Raw genomic sequence first — 21054 nt, 5'->3', positions numbered from 1 at the left:
TCCTGGGTCCAAAGGCAAGCTATTTCCTCTGAGCCAGAATTGTTTACTTTCCCATCCAAAGATGTTAGAAATTGTGATAGATGGCTGAAGTGGTTTATCACATTCTGTGACTGGGGAAGGGCTTTCGAGGAGGACCCTGGGAATGAAGAGTTTAAGCCTTCCCTGACATCTTCAGGCTAAAATAGGAAGTGCTAAAGCTGCCTTTTTTTCTATGAACTGTTCTTGTCCACTCTCAAAAAGTTAATCCCCGCTAAATGGTCAGCAGTTAACACCCATTGGCTGTTGCAGTGGTGTGATGCTGAAGTCGTTCTGGATCAGACAGTCTAAAGAATATTTTCGCAAAATGACTTTTCTGCTTAAGTTATTAAAAAATATGAGTTCATCATTATGTCTGATTTTAAAAACCAAGCAGGGAATAACTTTTGGATCATTTTAATAGTCTTTACATAAGTGGATGTGGAAAATAAATATTTTGTTCCCATTTAGGTCTATTAGGGAAATGTCAGAAGAGGTATACAAAGTGAAACAGCTTTTGCATTTTATTTCACTGAGAGAGAATGCTAACACCAATATGTACGTTGCCCTATTTTCACATATTAACAGCGTACTCTAAGGGCTAACAAGACACACTATTAGGGGTGACATGAAAATGTACGAAATAGGCTTTCCCTACATGACAAGGGAATTGTTCCGCCCATTGTCACTGCAGTGTATTTAAACTGTAGCTTAGCCAGAGTACAGTGATGCACCTGGCAGTCATATTTTTTGTCATACTTGTGAGTAGTATAAATACACACTGTAGTCCACATTTGACATTTACATTTCCATCCACAGACGCACTAAAAGTACTGTGGGGATTTGGGTGTAACACATGATATGACTGGGTAGCATTATTGTCAGTACACTCACAAATACAGTCTTGGGTCCAGTCTGGTACGTTTACTTAACCTAAAGCTCAACCCTGGGTAGCTGTGGCTGCGAGCAGTCAGACTTACCAAAGGAACAATGTGTGAAGCATTTCACAGTACAAAACAATGAAATTAGAATGTCACATGACATGAGAGAAACAAGATACTAATTTTAGAAGCAAAAAATTACTTTTAAATCAACCACAAACAAGCAAAAGCCAACACAAGTTTGGAAACTTTTAAAAAGTTTGAAACAGTTAGGCCCGTATTTATACTTTTTGACGCTAAACTGCGCTAACGCAGTTTAGCGTCAAAAAGTTTAGCGCCGGCTAACGCCATTCTGAAGCGCCATGCGGGCGCCGTATTTATTGAATGGCGTTAGCCGGCGCTAGCAGACCGGCGCTACCTGGTGTGCGTGGAAAAAAACCACGTACACCAGGCAGCGCCGGCGTTGGGGAAAATGGCGTTAGGGCGTCTTAAAAATGGTGCAAGTCAGGTTGACGCTAAAAAATCGCCTCCACCCGATTTGCGCCATTTTTAACGACGCCCAGACGCCATTTACATGACTCCTGTCTTAGTAAAGACAGGAGTCATGCCCCCTTGCCCAATGGCCATGCCCAGGGGACTTATGTCCCCTGGGCATGGTCATTGGGCATTGAGGCATGTAGGGGGGCACAAATCAGGCCCTCCTATGCCAAAAGAAAATATAAAAAAAAAAAAAAATTATACTTACCTGAACTTACCTGAATGTCCCTGGGATGGGTCCCTCCAACCTTGGGTGTCCTCCTGCGGTGGGCAAGGGTGGCAGGGGGGGTCCCTGGGGGCATGGGAGGGCAGCTGTGGGCTCATTTTGAGCCCACAGGTCCCTTAACGCCTGCCCTGACCAGGCGTTAAAAAGAGGCGCAAATGCGGGGTTTTTTGCCCCGCCTACTCCCGGGCGTGATTTTTGCCCGGGAGTATAAATACGACGCATTTGTGTCGCAGTCATTTTTTTGGACGGGAACGCCTACCTTGCATCTCATTAACGCAAGGAAGGCGTTCACGCCAAAAAATGACGCTCTTTCCTCATACTTTGGCGCTAGACGCGTCTAACACCAAAGTATAAATATGGCGTTGGTTTTGCGCCGAATTTGCGTCGAAAAAAACGACGCTAATTCGGCGCAAACGGAGTATAAACAACTCTGGCCCCGGTTCTGTGACCAAGTCCAGCAGGACAGAGGCGAAGGGAGCCAGACTGGACAGTTTGGACCGTTACCTGGCCACCAGCGTCTTTTTAAAGCAAGATCCAAACTTTACAGGGTGACCGCAATAGACAGCAATGGAGTGATCCTGATGCTGAGGGATGTAGGCCTACAGATGCTCAAGGATGCTCCTGATGGTGTGCAGTTCATGGGGGTGAAGTCCGGTTGAGGCCTCAGTGAACAGGTGAGTGGGGACGACTATCCATGAGTCTTAGGATGCCATGAGGTCCTCTTTGCAGGGTTCCATGAGCTGACTATGCACAGTACAGTGGTGCGCCTGGCAGCCATATATTTATTTTGACTGCTGTGTTGCAAAAGTGCAACACAGAGGTCAAGGTGCAAATCTTTGGTGAAGGCTGATGTCCGTCCTGGGTGACTCTTATCCAATCACAACCAACACTCACAAGCCCAGCAAATAAGGGTGCACCTTTTGGCTATCTCTGAATTGTCCTTTGGGGTTCCCGGCCTTTGGTAGTGGCAAAACATCTGTGGTGATGACCAGAGATGCGACTTTGGCTCTTCCAGCTTTAGTGTCCCCAGTGCTGTTCTAGGGGGGCAGCCAACTGATCTTTGGAGTCTCGACTTCAGACAGGGGCTGGGAATCAACTTTCCCCAAGCCAGGCATTCAGTACAGGGTCCAAACCTTGCTAGCACAGAGTGCAGCAGGTGCAGTCACTCAGGCATTGCAGCCTTTCTTTATGCACTTCCAATGGGTGCAAAATGGTCTTCTTCTCATCCTCCTTCCAAGTCAAGCAAGTGCTGTGCGTAGGTGCCAAGGGTGCCATATTTATCCCAGGAAAGTACCCAAGGGGACCAAACAGTCAATAGCCAATGGGATATTGGGTCCCCTCCAACCTGTGATGTGTGGCATATGGCTTTCTTAGAATGGCACATTCTTGCCCCCTTCAGGATGGTACGACTCTTCCTCGGTCATGAGGAGAAGGTAGCCCAGTCTAGAGGTGTTGCTACCTGAGGACAACACACCCACAGTAAAGCCAGTTAGGGGCTGAACTTTCCCTCTCTGGGCTTGTCTCAATGCCTTCTACAGGAACAAAAGGCATCCTGCCCAGCGGTATTGGGCTAGGCAGTCCATCAAAGGTAGCACTCTCTTTGAAGCTCACCTCTGGGCTAACCCCCTGAGTGATCGTCCTGTCAGAGGAGATGACTCCTTGCTTCTGAGGCACTGCCCTTTTTTCTGGAGCCTGTGAGTCATTCACATGTCTCCCCAGGTGGTCAGAAACCAGTCTGAGTGCGTATGCCTTTGTGGGGCTGCTGGACAATCAGATCACAGAGGAGCAACTTTCTAAAAGCTGCCCATCAATAATAGTGACAATATTTTCAACCTGGGCATCAGGTTGGATTTAATGCCACAATTAATTTGATACCTCACATGACCCAGTTTGGTAGACTCAGTCAAAAGTTAGCCAGGTGGGGATGCCAAGAGGTAACCCTATAATACCCAATGGGAATACCAACTTTACCCGCAGCAAAACAACAATTTGGAAGTGTTGCTGCTCCGACATATTGGAAAACATATGACTTACTTAGCAAAATATTGCTCTCTGCCATAGGACTCAACAGCCCTTCCTTAGGGGAGTTCCATAGGGCTCCTCCCTGGTCCCCACACTCTTCAACGTCTACATGGCCCGCTTGCATCTATCGTCAGGGACCACGGACTGAACATTGTCTCCTACGCCGACGATATCAGACTGATCATCTCAGTGACCCAAAACCCCACTACCACCATGAAAAATTTCCACAACGGGATGGAAGCCATCACAGCAAGGACGAACGACTGCTGCCTCAAGTTCAACTCTGACAAGACCAAGATCCTCATCCTGGGACCATCCACGTCAGCCTGAGATGACTCCTGATGGCCATGAAACTTTGGCAGCCCCCAAAAAATCACACATGCAACCTCAGCTTCATCCTGGAGTCATCGCTCACCATGACCCGCCAAGTCAACTCAGTCGCATTCTCCTGCTTTCAAACACTCCGACTTCTCCGGAAGATCTACAAATGGATCCCAAAGAACTGCCACAAAACTGTAACCTATGCCCTGGTTCCCAGTAAACTTGACTATGGCAACGCCCTCTCCACAAGCACCACCCAGAAGAACCTGAAGAAACTACAGAACATCCAAAACACCGCCGCCAGACTCATTCTGAACATTCCCCACTGCAAACATATCTCCAATCATCTAAGAGATCTCCCCTGGCTTCCTATCGAACTTCAAGCTCCTCGTCCATGCTTACAAGGTGATCCACAACCTAGGACCCGCCTACCCCAAACACTACATCACCTTCTACTCCCTCGCCAGACCTCTCTGTTCCGCTCAACAAGCACTAGCCACCGTACCCTGCATACGGAAGACCTTGGCTGGTAGAAGACCCTTTGCCTACCTCGCAGCAAAGAGCTGGAACACCCTGCCCCTGCACCTCAGGCAGTCACCATCGCTACCTCAATTTAGGAAGGACCTTAACATCTGGCTCTTCAACTGAAGCTCAGAGGACAAACCGCCCTACTGCCTTGAGATCCTTACGGGTGAGTAGTTGTGCTTTATAAACCCTGACTTGATTTAATTTGAATTGAGACTTACATATAATGTTCAGGTATACAGTGGCTTTGCCATAAGTTTAAATGGCAAAGTCGAACTGGTGGTACAAACACTGCCTTTCCAATCTGAAGAGGCAGGCTGGGAGCCATTTTGTATGTGGTAGTACAAAGTGTGGCACCAACAGTGCTTCATCCTGTCTTACATGCCTTGGGTATCCTGGGTTACTAAATTAGGGAAATAAATAAGTCAGGCTTTGCTAATTGGGTGTGTCCAATTCGACATGTAATTTGAATAAACGTAAGACATTGGCAGTGAAGTCTGGTTAGCAGTCCTCAGAGCACTCTGAGAGTCAAAAAAACAGCAGCGTCAGTCCAAAAATGTAGAGGCGCATATGAAAAAAGAGGCATTTCCCTACAAGTACCAGACACAAGAGACTTATAGGGAAGCTGAAGAGCCCAAATAAGGGGTTCCAATGTGCAGCATGTGTTTTGAGGGAAGCACAGACACTTCTGGTAGGACATAAAATAGAACAGCTGAAGGCAAACTGACATTCAATATTTCGTGAACAAAGGGAAGCCCTAAAATACACCACAAGACAGAAACATTTTATCCCAAAGAGTGAATTAATGCAGTGAGACCTTTAAGTAGAATTGTGCCAAACAACTGTGCAGCAGTCTGTCCAGGCCAATTAGTTGAGTCAAAGGACCAAAAGTCAGAGAATGGCTGGGGAGCTCTCCATGAATCGACCTAGCAAATAGTGACATCCTACAAGCACCTAGGGTGCTTTATTTACATACTTCAATTGAAATTCTGATGTGGATGGTGAAAAGAAAGTGTTTTGTGTCCAAAAACGTTGAAATGGGTTAACCAGTTTTTCTTCAAACAGGACTCTTGTGCTCACCTCTTACCATCTTTTGGGCCTGAGGACCATCTAGTCATAAGGGACAGAGTGACACCAATGCAGCAGTGGAACCAACTGACTGCTCACTTTCTTTAACATTAATAAAACTAATGGTGGAACACCTCAATGGCACCATTTCTAATTGTTTGCTTCAACTCATCAAGCACATTCATATCTTATGGAACTGAGCATGCATTTGACAGAAACCAGAAGTTATGTATGAAGCATGACATAGATTGTGAGGTACTATTTAATATATTATTATTTAAGATATCACAGATTCCAAAAGACTCAAAGCACAAGCAGACACATAAAATCCCTCTCTACACCTGCTTGAAAATATCACTTTCTCCACTGTTGACAGATCTGTTAATTCATTCAGCCAATCTTCTGTGATTAGAACTCATTTAATAGGGTCTTTCTTCCCACTTAAATAATACTGCCATTTTATACCATGATTAGCAGTTTGGTTTACTGCTTCATTAGTGTCTGTTCTATCCTTCATTACTTGTTTTTATTTTCCAGTATTCATGTCTATGTCACACTGTGACTCACTGATTGGGATGACCAAAGTAGGAGCTTCCACCCTCTCCCTCAATCCCAGTCACTGAGATACCCTGAAAAGCCACTGTGCTTCACGGCTTCAACATTGGTCCTTTGTTTTCTTGTCAATGTCATGCTTTCCCAGTTTTCAAGGTTTGCTATTTCCTTAGTGGCTCACTGACATCCAAGCCAGCGAGGGTTGTTCCTGCCATTAGTTACTACAGATGGTGTAAGACTCAAAACCACATTCAGGCTTCTGAGTTTGTCATATCTTCCAGCTGCTTCCTGTTTTCAGGTCATTTTAACAATTTAGGTGGCCATTGTGGGGCATTGCTTCTACGGTGACCACCTTCTTCCATGTCATTACATATACTGGTTCCAGTCCATGGCTTTCATTACATATCATAATGCATTCTGTATTGTAGCCTTGTCTTGCTTCCTTTAAACTAGTTAGACTAACATAAGCGAAATCAGTGATTCAAAGGTGAAAAGTTCATATCTAGAAGCAGTGCCCGTAATGACCGAACTGAAGTTGTCTGCCTAATTGCTTTTCTACAAGGAAGTGCCTTGTGAGTGTAGGGGTGTGTCTGCACCATGCTTTGTGCACCAGTGGGGCTGTTCACAAATGTAAGTCACACCTGTGAGTAAGTTACACATGTACATTTACTATTAAATGTCTGAGTAACATCGCTACTTTTGGCTATTCATCATTTACGAATATAAAATTATGCAAAAGTGTAGACTTACATGTCTGCACATCCTGAAGCAAAGGATGGAGCCAAATTTACATGTGTAAATACCTATATTTATGAATGTAAGTTATTATAGCCAAAAAAGAATGAAAAAGGGCATCAGTAAGTGCAGCCCCACACATGGCCAACCAATGGAACTGCAGCAGCCTCCCACAGATAATATTGACAGCCACAGGGAACCCCATTGAATTGCTGTTAGAATAATTAATTTATTTTGCCTTAAAAACACACACACAACTACATCTTTATATATCTATAAATTATCTAGGGGATGGTATTGCACGACCAGTGGCTGGCCATGTGTGGTGCTATACTTACTCCAGTTCTGAGCTGGAGCACATTGACTACTGTTTTGGGTCCTTTGTGGCTGTATTAAAATGAGAAGTGCAGTTTGTGAACAGCAATAGGCTACTATTTTATGGAAGGGTGTCTGTCCCTCTTTAAACTCCTCCTTAGCACTCCCTAAACCCATCCTTAAGTCTTCGTAACCTCTCCCATTTATTAGTAAGCATGCCCCCCTGTTTAACCACTTACCCTGGCCCCGCCTATATTTAATTTGAAAATAGTAAACTTACATCTATGTGTATCTGGCCATAGAAAAGAGGTGGATTTTTACGCTGGTAGATTTGTGAAACGAATTTTGTAACAACTGTACTACTTTAATAGCACTTTACGTACTACAAAACGCAGTTTTTGAGTTTAACTTCAAGTGTTTTAAAAGGTGCATATTAAGTACAAATGACAATTGGATGAATGTGCTCAACAATATAATTGTGCAAATGACTGGCTGACATGCTTACCAAGGACTGTGAGCCGTGCAGGCCTTGACCGGATGGCAGCTTGGATGGCCTGACACTCATACACAGCGTCATCCTGGAGCTCTGCCCGCTGAATCTTCAGGTGGTGCTCCCCAGAAAGGTGGTCTCCAACCACTGAATAGCGGGGATATCCTAATGGAGTAAAGAACAGAGTGAGGGTCCAGGCTAACTTAGGGGAAAACCAAAAAGTAATGACAGGACGTACGAACAAGTGTCATTTGGTTTTCATATTCCAGTTTCAGGTGGATACAATTAATCGGCTGTGTCTCCCTACTGACTAACTTTGGCTGTACAGTTACCGTTACTATGAGCAGCAATAGGTAAGTACAAAAGTATTCACATTTTGGTGTACTAAGAATAGATGCGAGAAAAAAATTATGCACAGCTTTGTATGCAATAATAGGGCCAAATCTGGCAAAGCAATTGAGTAACTAAGGCCACTCTTCAATGAAATATGATGACAAAAACAGTATAATGCACTCCCGAACAAAAAATTAAGATGAGATTTAGGGCCAGATGTAGCATGCATTTTGCATGGTGCAAACTGCGAAAATCGCAGTTTGCGCCATGCAAAATGCCGAATGCGATGTTCATTCACAATTTGCGAGTCGGTACCGACTCGCAAATTGTGAATGCGACTCGCAAATAGGAAGGGGTGTCCCCTTCCTATTTGCGACTCGCATCGCTTTGCTAAATTGCTTTGTGACCGCGAATGTGGTCGCAAAGCAATTCACAGTTACCACCAGTCTCACACCGGTGGTAACCCATTCGCAAAAGGGAAGGGGTCCCCATGGGACCCCTTCCCCTTTGTGAATGTTGCCAAAAAGGGGTTTTCAGAGCAGGCAGTGGTCCAATGGACCACAGCCTACTCTGAAAAACCGAAACCAAATGGTTTCGTTTTTTATTTTATTTTGCAACTCGTTTTCCTTTAAGGAAAACGGGCTGCAAAATAAATAAAACTGCTTTATTTAAAACTCAGTCACAGACATGGAGGTCTGCTGTCTTCAGCAGGCCACCATCCCTGTGAGTGCAGGGACTCGCTATGGGGTCGCAAAATGTGACCCACCTCATTAATATTTCCGAGACGCAAAAACTACTTGCTATGGAGTCGCAAAGACCCACCTCATTAATATTAATGACCCCATAGCGACTCCATAGCGACTCGCAGAAGGTGTCTTGAGACACCATTCTGCATATGCTTTTGCATCTCGGAAATTGCGAGTCGCACCTGCTCACAATTTCCGAGTCGCAAAACCATTTCTTGCTACATCTGGCCCTTAATCACTTAAAATTCACCAACAGTACGTAAATAATAACTGAATGCTTCATCAAACTACCTCTGCCCAAAACATCCATCGTTTGCTTATTCGCTTAAAATGTAAATTTGATCTTTTTGTAATTGTGATTGTATTTATATAGCACTTACTACCCCTGACGACGTGTCGAAGTGGTTTTTGGCGAGTAGCATGCTACTCCAGAACCCAAGAGGAATTAGTGGTGGATTAGTATAGGACAATATGAGTACACTATTAGTATTACTATGAGTTAATGTGAGTGGAGGATATGTGGGTCTGTTAGTTGGGTTGACTAGAGTAATGGCGGGATAGAGGAGGGAAGAATCCAGAAGTGTTAATTGGGAGTTTATAGTAGTAAGATGAGGCTTGGGATTAGTAAAGGAGAGATGGAGGAGGGAGGAGTTTGTGGAAAGGGATTAGAGAGATCATAGTAGCAGAAGGGGTTGTGGATAAATCAAAAGTGCGAAAAATGAGGGAGAATTTAGTAGGGTTGTGTGGGAGATCACAGTAGTAAACTGAGGTGTGGGGTGAGCCAGGAGCGGTAGAGGAGGGTAGAGCTTAGGCAGGGTAATTTTTAGATCAAAGAAGTAGAATGGGTTTGGGATGAGTCAGAGTGGGTATGAAGGATAGATTGATAGAGACATAGGCGGTCATTCTGACCTCGGCGGTAAAAGGCGCTTACCGCCGGTCAGAAGACCGCCATAACACCGCCACGGCCGCGGTAAACCGCCACGGTCATTCTGACCCACAACTGGCAAACCGCCAAAAACCCGACATCCACAAAAGTCCGCCACACCAAAGGTCAGCGAAAAATTGGCGATGACCAAACCTCCACCATCACGCCAACAGAAATACGCCCATACCATTCCGACCCACAAATCCACACGGCGGTCTTTCAAACGCGGTATTCCATTGGTGGTACACACCGCCGCGGTCAAAATACACACACACATAGAAAACTCTGCCACATTGGTCAGTTTGAAATACACACACCTGATACACATACTAACACCACTCCCACACACCCAACACAATATAAAACACACACCCACATCCCCCACATGCCCCTACGACCCGGAATCATTGACGAAGGCTAGAGAGAGAGCACAGAATAGACAATCCCACAACACAGAGGCACACAACACCATCACCCACACAGAATCCACGCACCAAACACCACACACCACCACACGCAACACACTCATCACCACAAACGCCACCCCGCACCTCACCCCACACCACCCCATGGCACCCCAAAGACACCCCAGGTTCAGTGACGCAGAACTCAGGGTCATGGTGGAGGAAATAGTCAGTGTAGAGCCCCAGCTCTTCGGGGCACAGGTGCAGCACACCACCATTGCCAGGAAGATGGAGCTATGGCAAAGGATAGTGGACAGGGTCAACGCGGTGGGACAGCATCCACGCAATCGGGACTACATCAGGAAGAGATAGAACGACCTACGGGGGAATGTGCGTTCCATGGTATCAAGGCACAACATTGCGGTGCCTAAGACTGGCGGCGGACCCCCACCTACTCCCCCAGAATTTACCACGTGGGAGGAGGAAGTCTTGCACATCCTGCATCCTGAGGGCCTCGCAGGAGTAGGCGAAGGAATGGACTCTGGTAAGGCAAATCTTCACTACTGCATCCCACCCCCCTCCCGACACCTGCATGCCAGATCATACCCCCACCCTCACCCCCTCCCCCCTCACACCAACCCCTAGCAAAAGGCTCACCATCACAACCCACCCATCCCAACACCAAGCCCTGCATGCGACCACAAAGCATGGACACCCATCACCAAAGCATGCCCACTGCACACACACATCACGCCCACAAGCCACCCACACAAAAGCCCCCACAAGGAAATGCCTGCACTTGGGTACACGGACACCCACCCATCACACGAAATGCCACACACAGAAGCAATAACCATACCTTTATACCACTGCAGGACCCGAACGCCACCACACCGCCACGGAGGGTCCCGAGATGTCCATCCCACCCCCAGAAGAGGCCCCCAGCGATGACAGCAGCTCTGTCTCCCTGGAGCCAGACGACCAGCCCGGCCCATCGGGGACCTCTGGACAGTCGTTCCCCACAGACAGCCACAGGCTACACCAGACCCAACCCCCTCTGGGAACAGCAGCACAGCTCCCACCCAGCGGGCCCATGCCTCTGTCTCCAGGACACGTCAATCAGCGGTGTGTCCACCACTACAGGGCACCCAGGTTGACCCACCACCCCAACAACAACAGGGACCTGGGGGCAGTGGTAGTGGGCACACCGTCCAGGGGACAGAGGCCCAGGAACACAGGGGAACTGGGAGGGCTGCTGTGCGACAGGGGGGGGACAGGCCCGGGGAACCGACTGTCCAAGAGGCCCTCTCCTCCATCATGGGAGCATACCACCGCTCCCAGGAGACGATGGCGACAGTACTGGCCCGGTTCCAGGAGATCCAGGAACTGCAGGAGGAACGGTACATGGGGTTCAGGGAGGAACTGAGGAACATCGGTTCCGCAATGGGGACCATCATCCTGGCCCTTACCCAGATCGTCACCACATTGCGGGACCATGTGGCACCCCAAAGGGCCCCTGTCACTAGCCCAGGCCAGGAACAGCCTACCACCTCCGCCGGCGCAAGTGGACAGGAGGCCCCCACACAACAACAGGCCACCAGAACCCCACCTCCTCCAGAAGAAGAACCACCCCGCAAGCGGAACCTGAGATCTCACAAGAAGACAGAGTAGGATTGCAAGACCCCCGCCAGCCTAAGATACCCCCTGATGTCATCCCACTGTCCCACATTGTCACCCTGTCCAACTTTGAACTGCCGCTGCTCCATCCTTCCCCAGGCATATGGACAATGCACCTGTGCGACTGAGAACTGGACTCTGCCATGGACATTTCTCCACCCCCACCCATCACCGTTTCCCAATCATGTACCCATATGTAGCACTTAAAATAAATCACTTATTCCACTTAAAAAAACAGGAGTCTGCTTGTATTTTCAACAAATGTATTACACATAACGGTGCAATAATGTCCAGTTACTTTGTGATGACAACATACCAATCTCAATAAGCTTTAGTCCATGGGCAAACAAAGCTGATGTCAGGCAGTGGGTCATACAGCTCTGAAAAGGGAAGGGAAAGTCACAAATCAGTTACCAGGAACTGGGGGGGAAACACAGACAGTGGAGACGTATGAGGCCTTCAGTAAATGTAAAATGGGGTGGCTGATTCTTACCGGGGTGCTACTGAAAGTATTGTTGTATGACTGTCTCCCTGTTGCCCGTGTCGTCCCGTCGTCTTCCTCCTCTTCACTCTCCACAGGCTCCACAGCTGCTACAACACCACCATCTGGACCATCCTCCTGCAGAAAAGGCACCTGGCGTCGCAATGCAAGATTGTGAAGCATACAGCAGGCCACGATGATCTGGCACACCTTCTTTGGTGAGTACATGAGGGATCCCCCTGTCATATGCAGGCACCTAAACCTGGCCTTCAGGACCCCGAAGGTCCTTTCTATGATCCTCCTAGTTCGCCCATGGGCCTCATTGTACCGTTCCTCTGCCCTGGTCCGGGGATTCCTCACTGGGGTCAGTAGCCACGACAGGTTGGGGTAACCAGAGTCACCTATTAGCCACACACGGTGTCTCTGTAGCTGTTCCATCACATAAGGTATGCTGCTATTTCGCATGACATACGCGTCATGCACTGACCCAGGGAACTTGGCATTTACATGGGAGATGTACTAGTCAGCCAAACAGACCACCTGGACATTCATCGAATGATAACTTTTCCTGTTTCGGTACACCTGCTCACTTCCACTGGGGGGAACCAAAGCCACATGGGTCCCATCAATGGCACCAATGATGTTGGGGATATGTCCAAGGGCATAGAAATCACCCTTCACTGTAGCCAATTCGCCCACCTCAGGGAAAATAATGTAGCTCTGCATGTATTTCATCAGGGCAGACAACACTCTGGACAAAACCTTAGAAAACATAGGCTGAGATATCCCAGATGATATGGCCACTGTTGTCTGAAAAGACCCACTTGCCAAAAAATGGAGTACTGACAGAACCTGCACCAGAGGGGGAATCCCTGTGGGTTGGCGGATGGGGGACATCAGGTCTGGCTCCAGCTGGGCACACAGTTCATGTATGGTTGCTCTGTCAAGCCGGTATGTAAGTATGATGTGTCGTTCTTCCATTGTCGACAGGTCCACCAGCGGCCGGTACACGCGAGGATTCATCCTTCTCCTTGCAAGTCCCAGCGGACGGTGCCTAGGAAGGACAACATGGAACACACAGTCAAGCAACCCACAGGTTCGTTCACACAGCTTGCACAGTACACGAATCGCGATGCATTGAATGGCTTGTATGAGTGGCAATGCAAGGCCTAGGCCTGTGTGACGCAGTAGAAATCATGCCATGTGGGCCCTTGAAATGGCGGCTGCCTGACCTGTGAAGTGTGACAGTGGGATGTGAGGTCACTGCGCTGGCGTGGCACACCGTGGCGGTAGGCGGTCGAAGACCGCGGCGCAAAGCAGCATTGGTTAACATTGAACCCTATGGCTCTCAGGAGCCAGTGACGATGTGCGCCGGCGGTCGCGGTACACACCGCCGCGGTACGCACCGCCGCGGGCATGACCGCCATTTTCTATCTGCTTAATCACTCGAGACCTGATCATCCACAGGAGGAGACCTATACTGCAAGTGCTGCTGTGACCTCGGTCTAGGAGATACAATGGCTGCTGCGACTGGGGAAAGGGCCCCTGCCTTCACTTCCGAAGAATTGGAGAAACTTGTTGATGGGGTCCTCCCCCAGTATGCGCTACTCTACGGTCCTCCAGACCAACAGGTTAGTACACAGGGTGCACGTTGAATGGGCTATGCCTGTGTTGAGTGGGGTGTATGTAAGATGGTGGGGAGGGGAGCGAATGAGGAGTGCAACGCACGAAAGATGAGAGCATGTGCCACATGGCAAGGTTGGGGGGGGGCACTCACATTGACCAGGCAGAAAACTGATGCGATTCCTTTTACCACCCTGTACATGTCACATAGGTCAGCGCCCATCAGAAGATCGACATTTGGCGTGCCATCGCCAAGGACGTCCGGGCCCTGGGGGTCCACAACAGACAGGGCACCCACTGCGAAAGAGGTGGGAGGACATCCGCCGCGGGACCAGAAAGACCGCTGAGTCTCTGCTGGGGATGGCCTCCCAACGTAGGAAGGGTGCCAGCCGCCAATTGACCCCCCTGATATCCCGGATCCTGGCGGTGGCCTACCCCGATTTGGATGGGCGCGTGAGGACATCACAGCAGACACAAGGGGGTGAGTATCAGCACATTCTGCTATCTTTGCGCGCAGGGAAGGTGTCTGGGTGGGGGAGGAGGGCTGTGGCTATCTCCAGGCCAGGGGGCATTCTGTAGGCTAGGCCCCTCCGTTAGACACGGCCCTGTGCCCCCACCCCTCACCTCTGTAGGGTGCCATGGTCCGGCCTCACCCATGTGTGCATTTGTCGTCCATAGACCCGTAGGACTAGTCACAATAACTGAGTAGTGTACCCCCATTGCGCGGCCTAGTTCAGGGGGCTTCTGTGTCTGTCCTCTCCGACAACTGTGTTGCCAATACATGCACTCAACCTGTCTTCATTTCTCCACCCCCCCCCCATTTTCTTTGTCTTCCTGTTCATGTGTGCATTAGCATCATCTGGCGGAGGAGAAGTGGCATTGGAGCACGAAGGAGCTGCATCTCACATGGCCCCGGAGGGCCATACGACAGACTCCGAGTACACCAGTGAGAAGGAGGGCGACTGGAGCTCCACAACGGGGACCCGTGGAGACGTCAGCGACACCGACACGTCCTCGGAAGGGAGCTCCCTAGCGGTGGCGGCAACATCCGTGCCCACCGCCACAACAGGTACAGCCGCCACCCAGCGCACCAGCCCCGCCCTCCCAGCAGCCCCTCAGCCTTCGCTCCGTGCCCGCTCACCCAGGAAGGCGGGCATCTCCTTCGCCCCAGGCACCTCAGGCCCTGCCCCAGTTACCCCTGCTGCCCTCAGTGAGGAGGTCATTGACCTCCTCAGGACACTCATTGTTGGGCAGTCTACCCTCTTGAATGCCATCCAGGGTGTAGAAAGGGAGGTGCATCGGAGCAATGCATACCTGGAGGGCATTCATTCGGGTCAGGCTGCCCATCAGCGATCGTTCAACGCTCTGGCCTCAGCACTGACGGCAGCCATTGTCCCTGTCTCCAGCCTCCCTCTTCTGACTCCCTCCACCCAGTCCCAGTCTCCTGTTCCTCTGCCTATCCCATCCACACCATCAGACCGGCCTGCACACACCTCTACACCCAAGGGCAGCTCATCCAGACCTAAGCACCACAGATCCCACAAGCATTCACCCAAGCAACATACAGATGCAGACATGCCAACAGTCACTACCACCTCTGTGTCCCCCACCTCCTCATCTCCCCCCTCCCTCCCTGTGACGTCTCCACTCACACCTGCATGCACACCACCATCAGCCAGTACTTCCATCACCAGCACACCCTCCATTACAGTCCGCACACGTGCAGTCACCACCCCCACTGCCATTTACACGTCCCCTGTGTCCTCTCCCAGTGTGTCTGTCACCCCCTCTTCCAAAGCACACAAACGCAGGCAGCCACCCACCCAACAGTCATCCACCTCACGACAGCCTCCGTCACAAGCACCTGCACCCAAAGACAGCACACTTGACTCTCCTACAACCACATCCTCTTCCTCCACTCCCAAACCCACTACACCTACCCGTCCCTGTCCTTCCAAAGTCCTTTTCCTTTCCAACCTTGAACTCGTTCCAATCACTGACCCACCCCCTCCATCTGGTAAGACCAAGAAAAGCACCTCAGCCACCACCAGCCCTGCATCTACTGTGACCATAGTGCAGGGCTATTGGAGTCCACCAGATCCTAGGGCAGGAACATCGGCCAGCAGCAAGGGGACAGCCAGCCCCCCCCCTGGGAAGAGGACAAGGAAGAAAAAGGCCCGGCGCGACAAGCCTGAGACGGCTGCCACTAAGGACAGTAGCCTTGCCCCGTCACCTGCCACATCATCCAAGGGAGGCAAGGGCCACAGAGCTCCAGCGAAGGAGGGCAAGGGCAGCAGGGCGGAGAAGTCAGGCAGCAGGCGAGCTGCCCAGGAGGTCCCCACCAGCCCCATCCCGGCTGTGACGGACGACACCCACGGGCCCAGGACTCCATCACAGGAGGGCGCCGCGACCGCGAGTTCGGATGGGGAATGAGCGGGAAGTCTTGCCCAGGTCTGGCTCCCTAGACACACAGGACAAGCACCGCTGAACAGGGCCCCGCCGGGAGGAGCACCGCTGAACGGGCCCCGCCTGGCCAAGAACCGCTGAACGGGCCCCGCTGGGCCAAGAACCGCTGAACAGGGCCCCGCCGGGCCAAGAACCGCTGAACGGGCCCCGCCGGGCCAAGAACCGCTGAACAGGGCCCCGCCGGGCCAAGAACCGCTGAACAGGGCCCCGCCGGGCCAAGAACCGCTGAACAGGGCCCCGCCGGGCCAAGAACCGCTGAACAGGGCCCCGCCGGGCCAAGAACCACTGAACAGGGCCCCGCCGGGCCAAGAACCGCTGAACAGGGCCTCGCCGGGAGGAGCACCACTGAACGGGCCCCACCGGGAGGAGCACCGCTGAACGGGCCCGCCGGGCCAAGAACTGCTGAACGGGCCCCGCCGGGCCAAGAACCGCTGAACAGGGCCTCGCCGGGAGGAGCACCACTGAACGGGCCCCACCGGGAGGAGCACCGCTGAACGGGCCCGCCGGGCCAAGAACTGCTGAACGGGCCCCGCCGGGAGGAGCACCGCTGAACGGGCCCCGCCGGGCCAAGAACCGCTGAACAGTGCCCCGCCGGGAGGAGCACCGCTGAATGGGCCCCGCCGGGCCAAGAACCGCTGAACAGGGCACCGCCGGGGCAAGCACCGCTGAACGGGCCCCGCCGGGCCAAGAACCGCTGAACGGGCCCCGCCGGGCCAAGAACCGCTGAACAGGGCCGCGCCGGGAGGAGCACCGCTGAACAGGGCCCCGCCATCTCAAGCACCGCCCCGCTGGGCCCTTCATCTCAAGCACCGCTCCGCTGGGCCCTTCCTGTCAAGCACCGCTCCGCTGGGCCCCGCCGTCACAAGCATCGCTCCGCTGGGACCTTCATCTCAAGCACCGCTCCTCTGGGCCCCGCCGTCTCAAGCACCGCTCTGCTGGGCCCCGCCGTCTCAAGCACCGCTCCGCTGGGCCCTTCATCTCAAGCACCGCTCCGCTGGGCCCCGCCGTCTCAAGCACCGCTCCGCTGGGCCCCGCCGTCTCAAGCACCGCTCCGCTGGGCCCCGCCGTCTCAAGCACCGCTCCGCTGGGCCCTTCCTGTCAAGCACCGCTCCGCTGGGCCCTTCATCTCAAGCACCACTCCGCTGGGCCCTTCATCTCAAGCACCGCTCCGCTGGGCCCTTCCTGTCAAGCACCTCTCCGCTGGGCCCCACCGTCTCAAGCACCGCTCCGCTGGGCCCTTCCTGTCAAGCACCGCTGGCCCATTGACAGTGCCGGTTCAGTGTCGAGCAGGGCTTCAGGGAGCACTCGGGGCACCATGCCTCCTCCAATCACAGTGGAGTCGGTAATCCATCTGATGGACTGTGGCTTTGCACCCCCCAGGATGGGACAGTGGGCATGGAGGCCCCTCGTGGATCTGGCGTCGTGGACTCATGTGGCTGAGGTGCCCCCCCTTCCCTTCCCCCTGAGGTGCCTGTGCTTTTATCATCTGATGCCCTTGCAGTGTTCTCTCCAATCGTATCTGGTCTCCTGTGTGGGCTTTGCCCATGTGTTTGTGCACATTGGCCCACGGACTATGGAACTTTGACGGAATGTGCAGGACTTTTTGCCTATGGATATCTTGTGGACTATCTTCATTCCTTATTTTTTTATATTTTATATGGCATATTTGCCATTCCTTCTATGGAGCTATTTATACATATATTTTGTCGAAAATTTAAATTGTGTCTTTGCATTATTCCGGGGGGTTTGTGTGGTGTCACTCTGACTTGTTGCTCGGCAATGGGGTGTAGGTATTTGTGGTGGGGGGGTGGGTGTATGGCGCATGTGTGTCCCCGTAATCTTTTCTCCTCCCCCCTCCCCTGTGTCGTAGGTTCAGTACTCACCGTTGTCGTCTGCGCCGGCGTTCGTACTCCTGGTAGAAGAGCAGGTAGACAAGAGCTGGTAGGATGTGTAATTCTGGCTCCATGCTGCCCTCCTTCCTCGTGGAGTGTGTATAGGTGAGCGTTTTCCCGTTCGTTGTCTGTTTCCGCCGTGTTTTTATCGGCGGGGCTCCCGCCCCGGAAAAGGTGGCGGATTGGTGAGTTGTGATAGGGTGGGCGGTACATTGTCTGCCGCCTGCCTGTTGGCGGTGACCGCCGCGCTGTTTGTCGGTCCCGCCGTGGCGGTCGGAGTGTTAATGTGGCGGCCTGTGTTGGCGGTTCCCGCCAGGGTTAGAATACCATTTTTTGGACCGCCAGCCTGTTTGCGGTTTGGCCGCCGCTTTATCACCGACCGCCAGGGTCAGAATGACCCCCATAGGGTTTTGGGGAGACAGAGTAAAGCTTACGAGAGAGTATTTTTTTTTTAAATATTTTTTTTTAATATTTGTTTTTAATTTATTTAATTGTATTTGTTTTTAATGATTTTTTCTCTAGTGCAGTAGGACTAGATTAATAAATGAATAGATATCTCATTACATAGGAAGTGAATATACATGCATGGAATATAATAATTAGTATAATAATATGAGAAGTAAAGTTGTATTGTATAAACACAGACTTTCAAGATTTGTTATATTTAATGTTAATTAATAAGTGTACTTTTCTAACATTCATTTATCTTTCCTCAATTTTTCAATAGTGAAAATGCTTGCTGTTAGATAGTTAAGATAACATTTGCTAATTGTGATATAAAAAAGAAAGCAGGGATTCATAAGTATCTAATATAACAACTTATCTAGGAGCTATGTAATGACTCATGAACATGTTAAGCATATAATAATATACACATACATATGATATACATACACATATACATATACACACATGCACACACACGTATACACACTTATATATTTATTTAACCGTGAGTAAATATACATTTGTTAAACAGGCTTAAAGAGTATGTGTATAATTTATTATCATGAAATAGTAACTATACATATTTCTGAAGGAACTACACATATCTATAATATGCACATAATAAGATTATAAATATTTATCAACACATGCATATGCATTCCATTGTTGTTTGGATATGGTGGGTTTAAAGGAAAGAGCCAACTCTTGAGTAGTCTTCAGAAGACAAGATAGTTATCCGTGAATCATATATTTGGGGGTAATGAATTCCATAGTTTGGCTGCTTGAACAATGAAGGATGTACCACCTATTGTCTTTTTCTTGTATGGTGGTGTTTAAGGCGGGGTGCCAATCTTGAATGGAGGTTTCCTTGTTGAATGTATTTGGTTATTTTGTTTCTGATGAAAAGCAGTCCTGTTCCATGTAGAACTTTGTGGGTGATACAAAGTAGCTTGAAGGAGGATTTTCTGGCAACCGGTAACCAGTCTAGTGCTTTCAAGGCAGGGGAAAGGTGGGCTTGTTATTTTACATGTAATAGTAGCCTGGCAGCTGAGTTTTGAATACGTTGTAGTTTTTTCATAATAGGTAGAGGTGATCCATGGCAGAGGCCATTGGCATAATTCAGTTTAGATAGTACAAGAGAGATAGTAGCCTGCACCTTGTGTGGAAATCCAAGGTGGGGGAAGATGCATTGCAAAGTCTTCAAGGTGATGAACCTTGATCGTGCTAATGTGTCCACTTGGGCATTCACTGTTAACTTGGACTCCATGGTTATTCCAAGGTTTTCAACTTCCTTGGATACTTGAGGAGGTGGTCCCAGATTTTCAGGCCAGGTGCATAGTGGGTCATAATTTTCCCAGCCGCCACATGTGAGTATTTCAGTTTTGGAAGCATTCAGTTTCAGATGGCTCCAAGTCATCCACTGATCAACGGCTCTGAGGCAACTGAAGATTTGTGTGTTTTCAATGTATTTTGGGCATTCCAATTTAAGTAGTATTTGTGTGTCATCTGCATAGTTGTAGCAGTACCTCATCAAAAACCCAAACAGTAAAATATGATTTTTGACAGCCTTACGCATTGGACTCTAGATTGTGACATCTCAGGGGAATTGTGATGGAATGGAAGTATCCTTTTCTCATATTAGCAATAAGTCTCAGTCACACACAGGCAATAAAGGAGATGCAGGAACGTTTTCAATAGGTTTATTAAAAAGACTGTAATCTGCGATAAAATGCATGGGCTGCAATGATTAGGATAATGAATAATAGAAGAAACATTATTGTGAAGATGATGGTCATAAATACAAAGGCCCCCAATATCTTGCACTAAGCATGAAATCCCTAGCACAGAAAACCTAATCTCTAGCTGTAATGCCAGTAATTGTGTTTGACCACTGACTTATTAGTTGTTCAATGTTCATCAGTAGCACATTACATGTTGTATTCAGTTTAGCTGCCTATTGGCTTTAACGTGCCATTAGACATTACATTTTGTATTCAGTTTAGCTGCCTATTGGCTTTATTGTGGAGTTCGACATTGCAGTTGAGACATTGCAGATGAGCTGTGTTTTTCCACATGGTAGACCAAGCTGTGTTTTTCGTACTGAATTCACACCGAACCCTAGCGTGATACGAGAGTGTATATTTTGTGTTTTCCTCTCTACTCAGCCTTGGGAAGAAACAAAGTTTAGGGGATCTGGCCAATCTCTAATGGCTTGTTTACTTCCCAACTCTGCATGTTTTGCATTATAAGACGGTGTCCCTGGGCAGCAGCAGAGGGAATTTCCCAGGACTTCAGTCAGGAGCGGACATCAGCTGCCTGACCTCCCGTTTGGGTGGAAAATCTATTTCTTGCAGTTGAACAGGAGTCATCAAC

General features: G+C 49.7%; 1 protein-coding gene across 2 annotated transcripts in view; it reads right to left on the bottom strand.

Moving 5' to 3' along the window:
• The window catches only part of KIRREL3 (kirre like nephrin family adhesion molecule 3), a 3739713-nt gene that overhangs the window by 2127099 nt on the left and 1591560 nt on the right, over positions 1-21054 (bottom strand). For both annotated transcript variants that reach the window (XM_069224509.1, XM_069224508.1), the window contains exon 4: positions 7703-7852. In XM_069224509.1, coding sequence (XP_069080610.1) covers positions 7703-7852 — 150 coding nt within the window. The remainder of the gene's footprint in view (positions 1-7702; positions 7853-21054) is intronic.

Source organism: Pleurodeles waltl, chromosome 3_1 (assembly GCF_031143425.1).
Source record: "Pleurodeles waltl isolate 20211129_DDA chromosome 3_1, aPleWal1.hap1.20221129, whole genome shotgun sequence".
In the NCBI taxonomy this organism is placed as follows: Eukaryota; Metazoa; Chordata; class Amphibia; order Caudata; family Salamandridae; genus Pleurodeles; species Pleurodeles waltl.
Note: the sequence above shows the minus strand (reverse complement) of the source record. Positions and strands in the feature narration are given on the sequence as shown.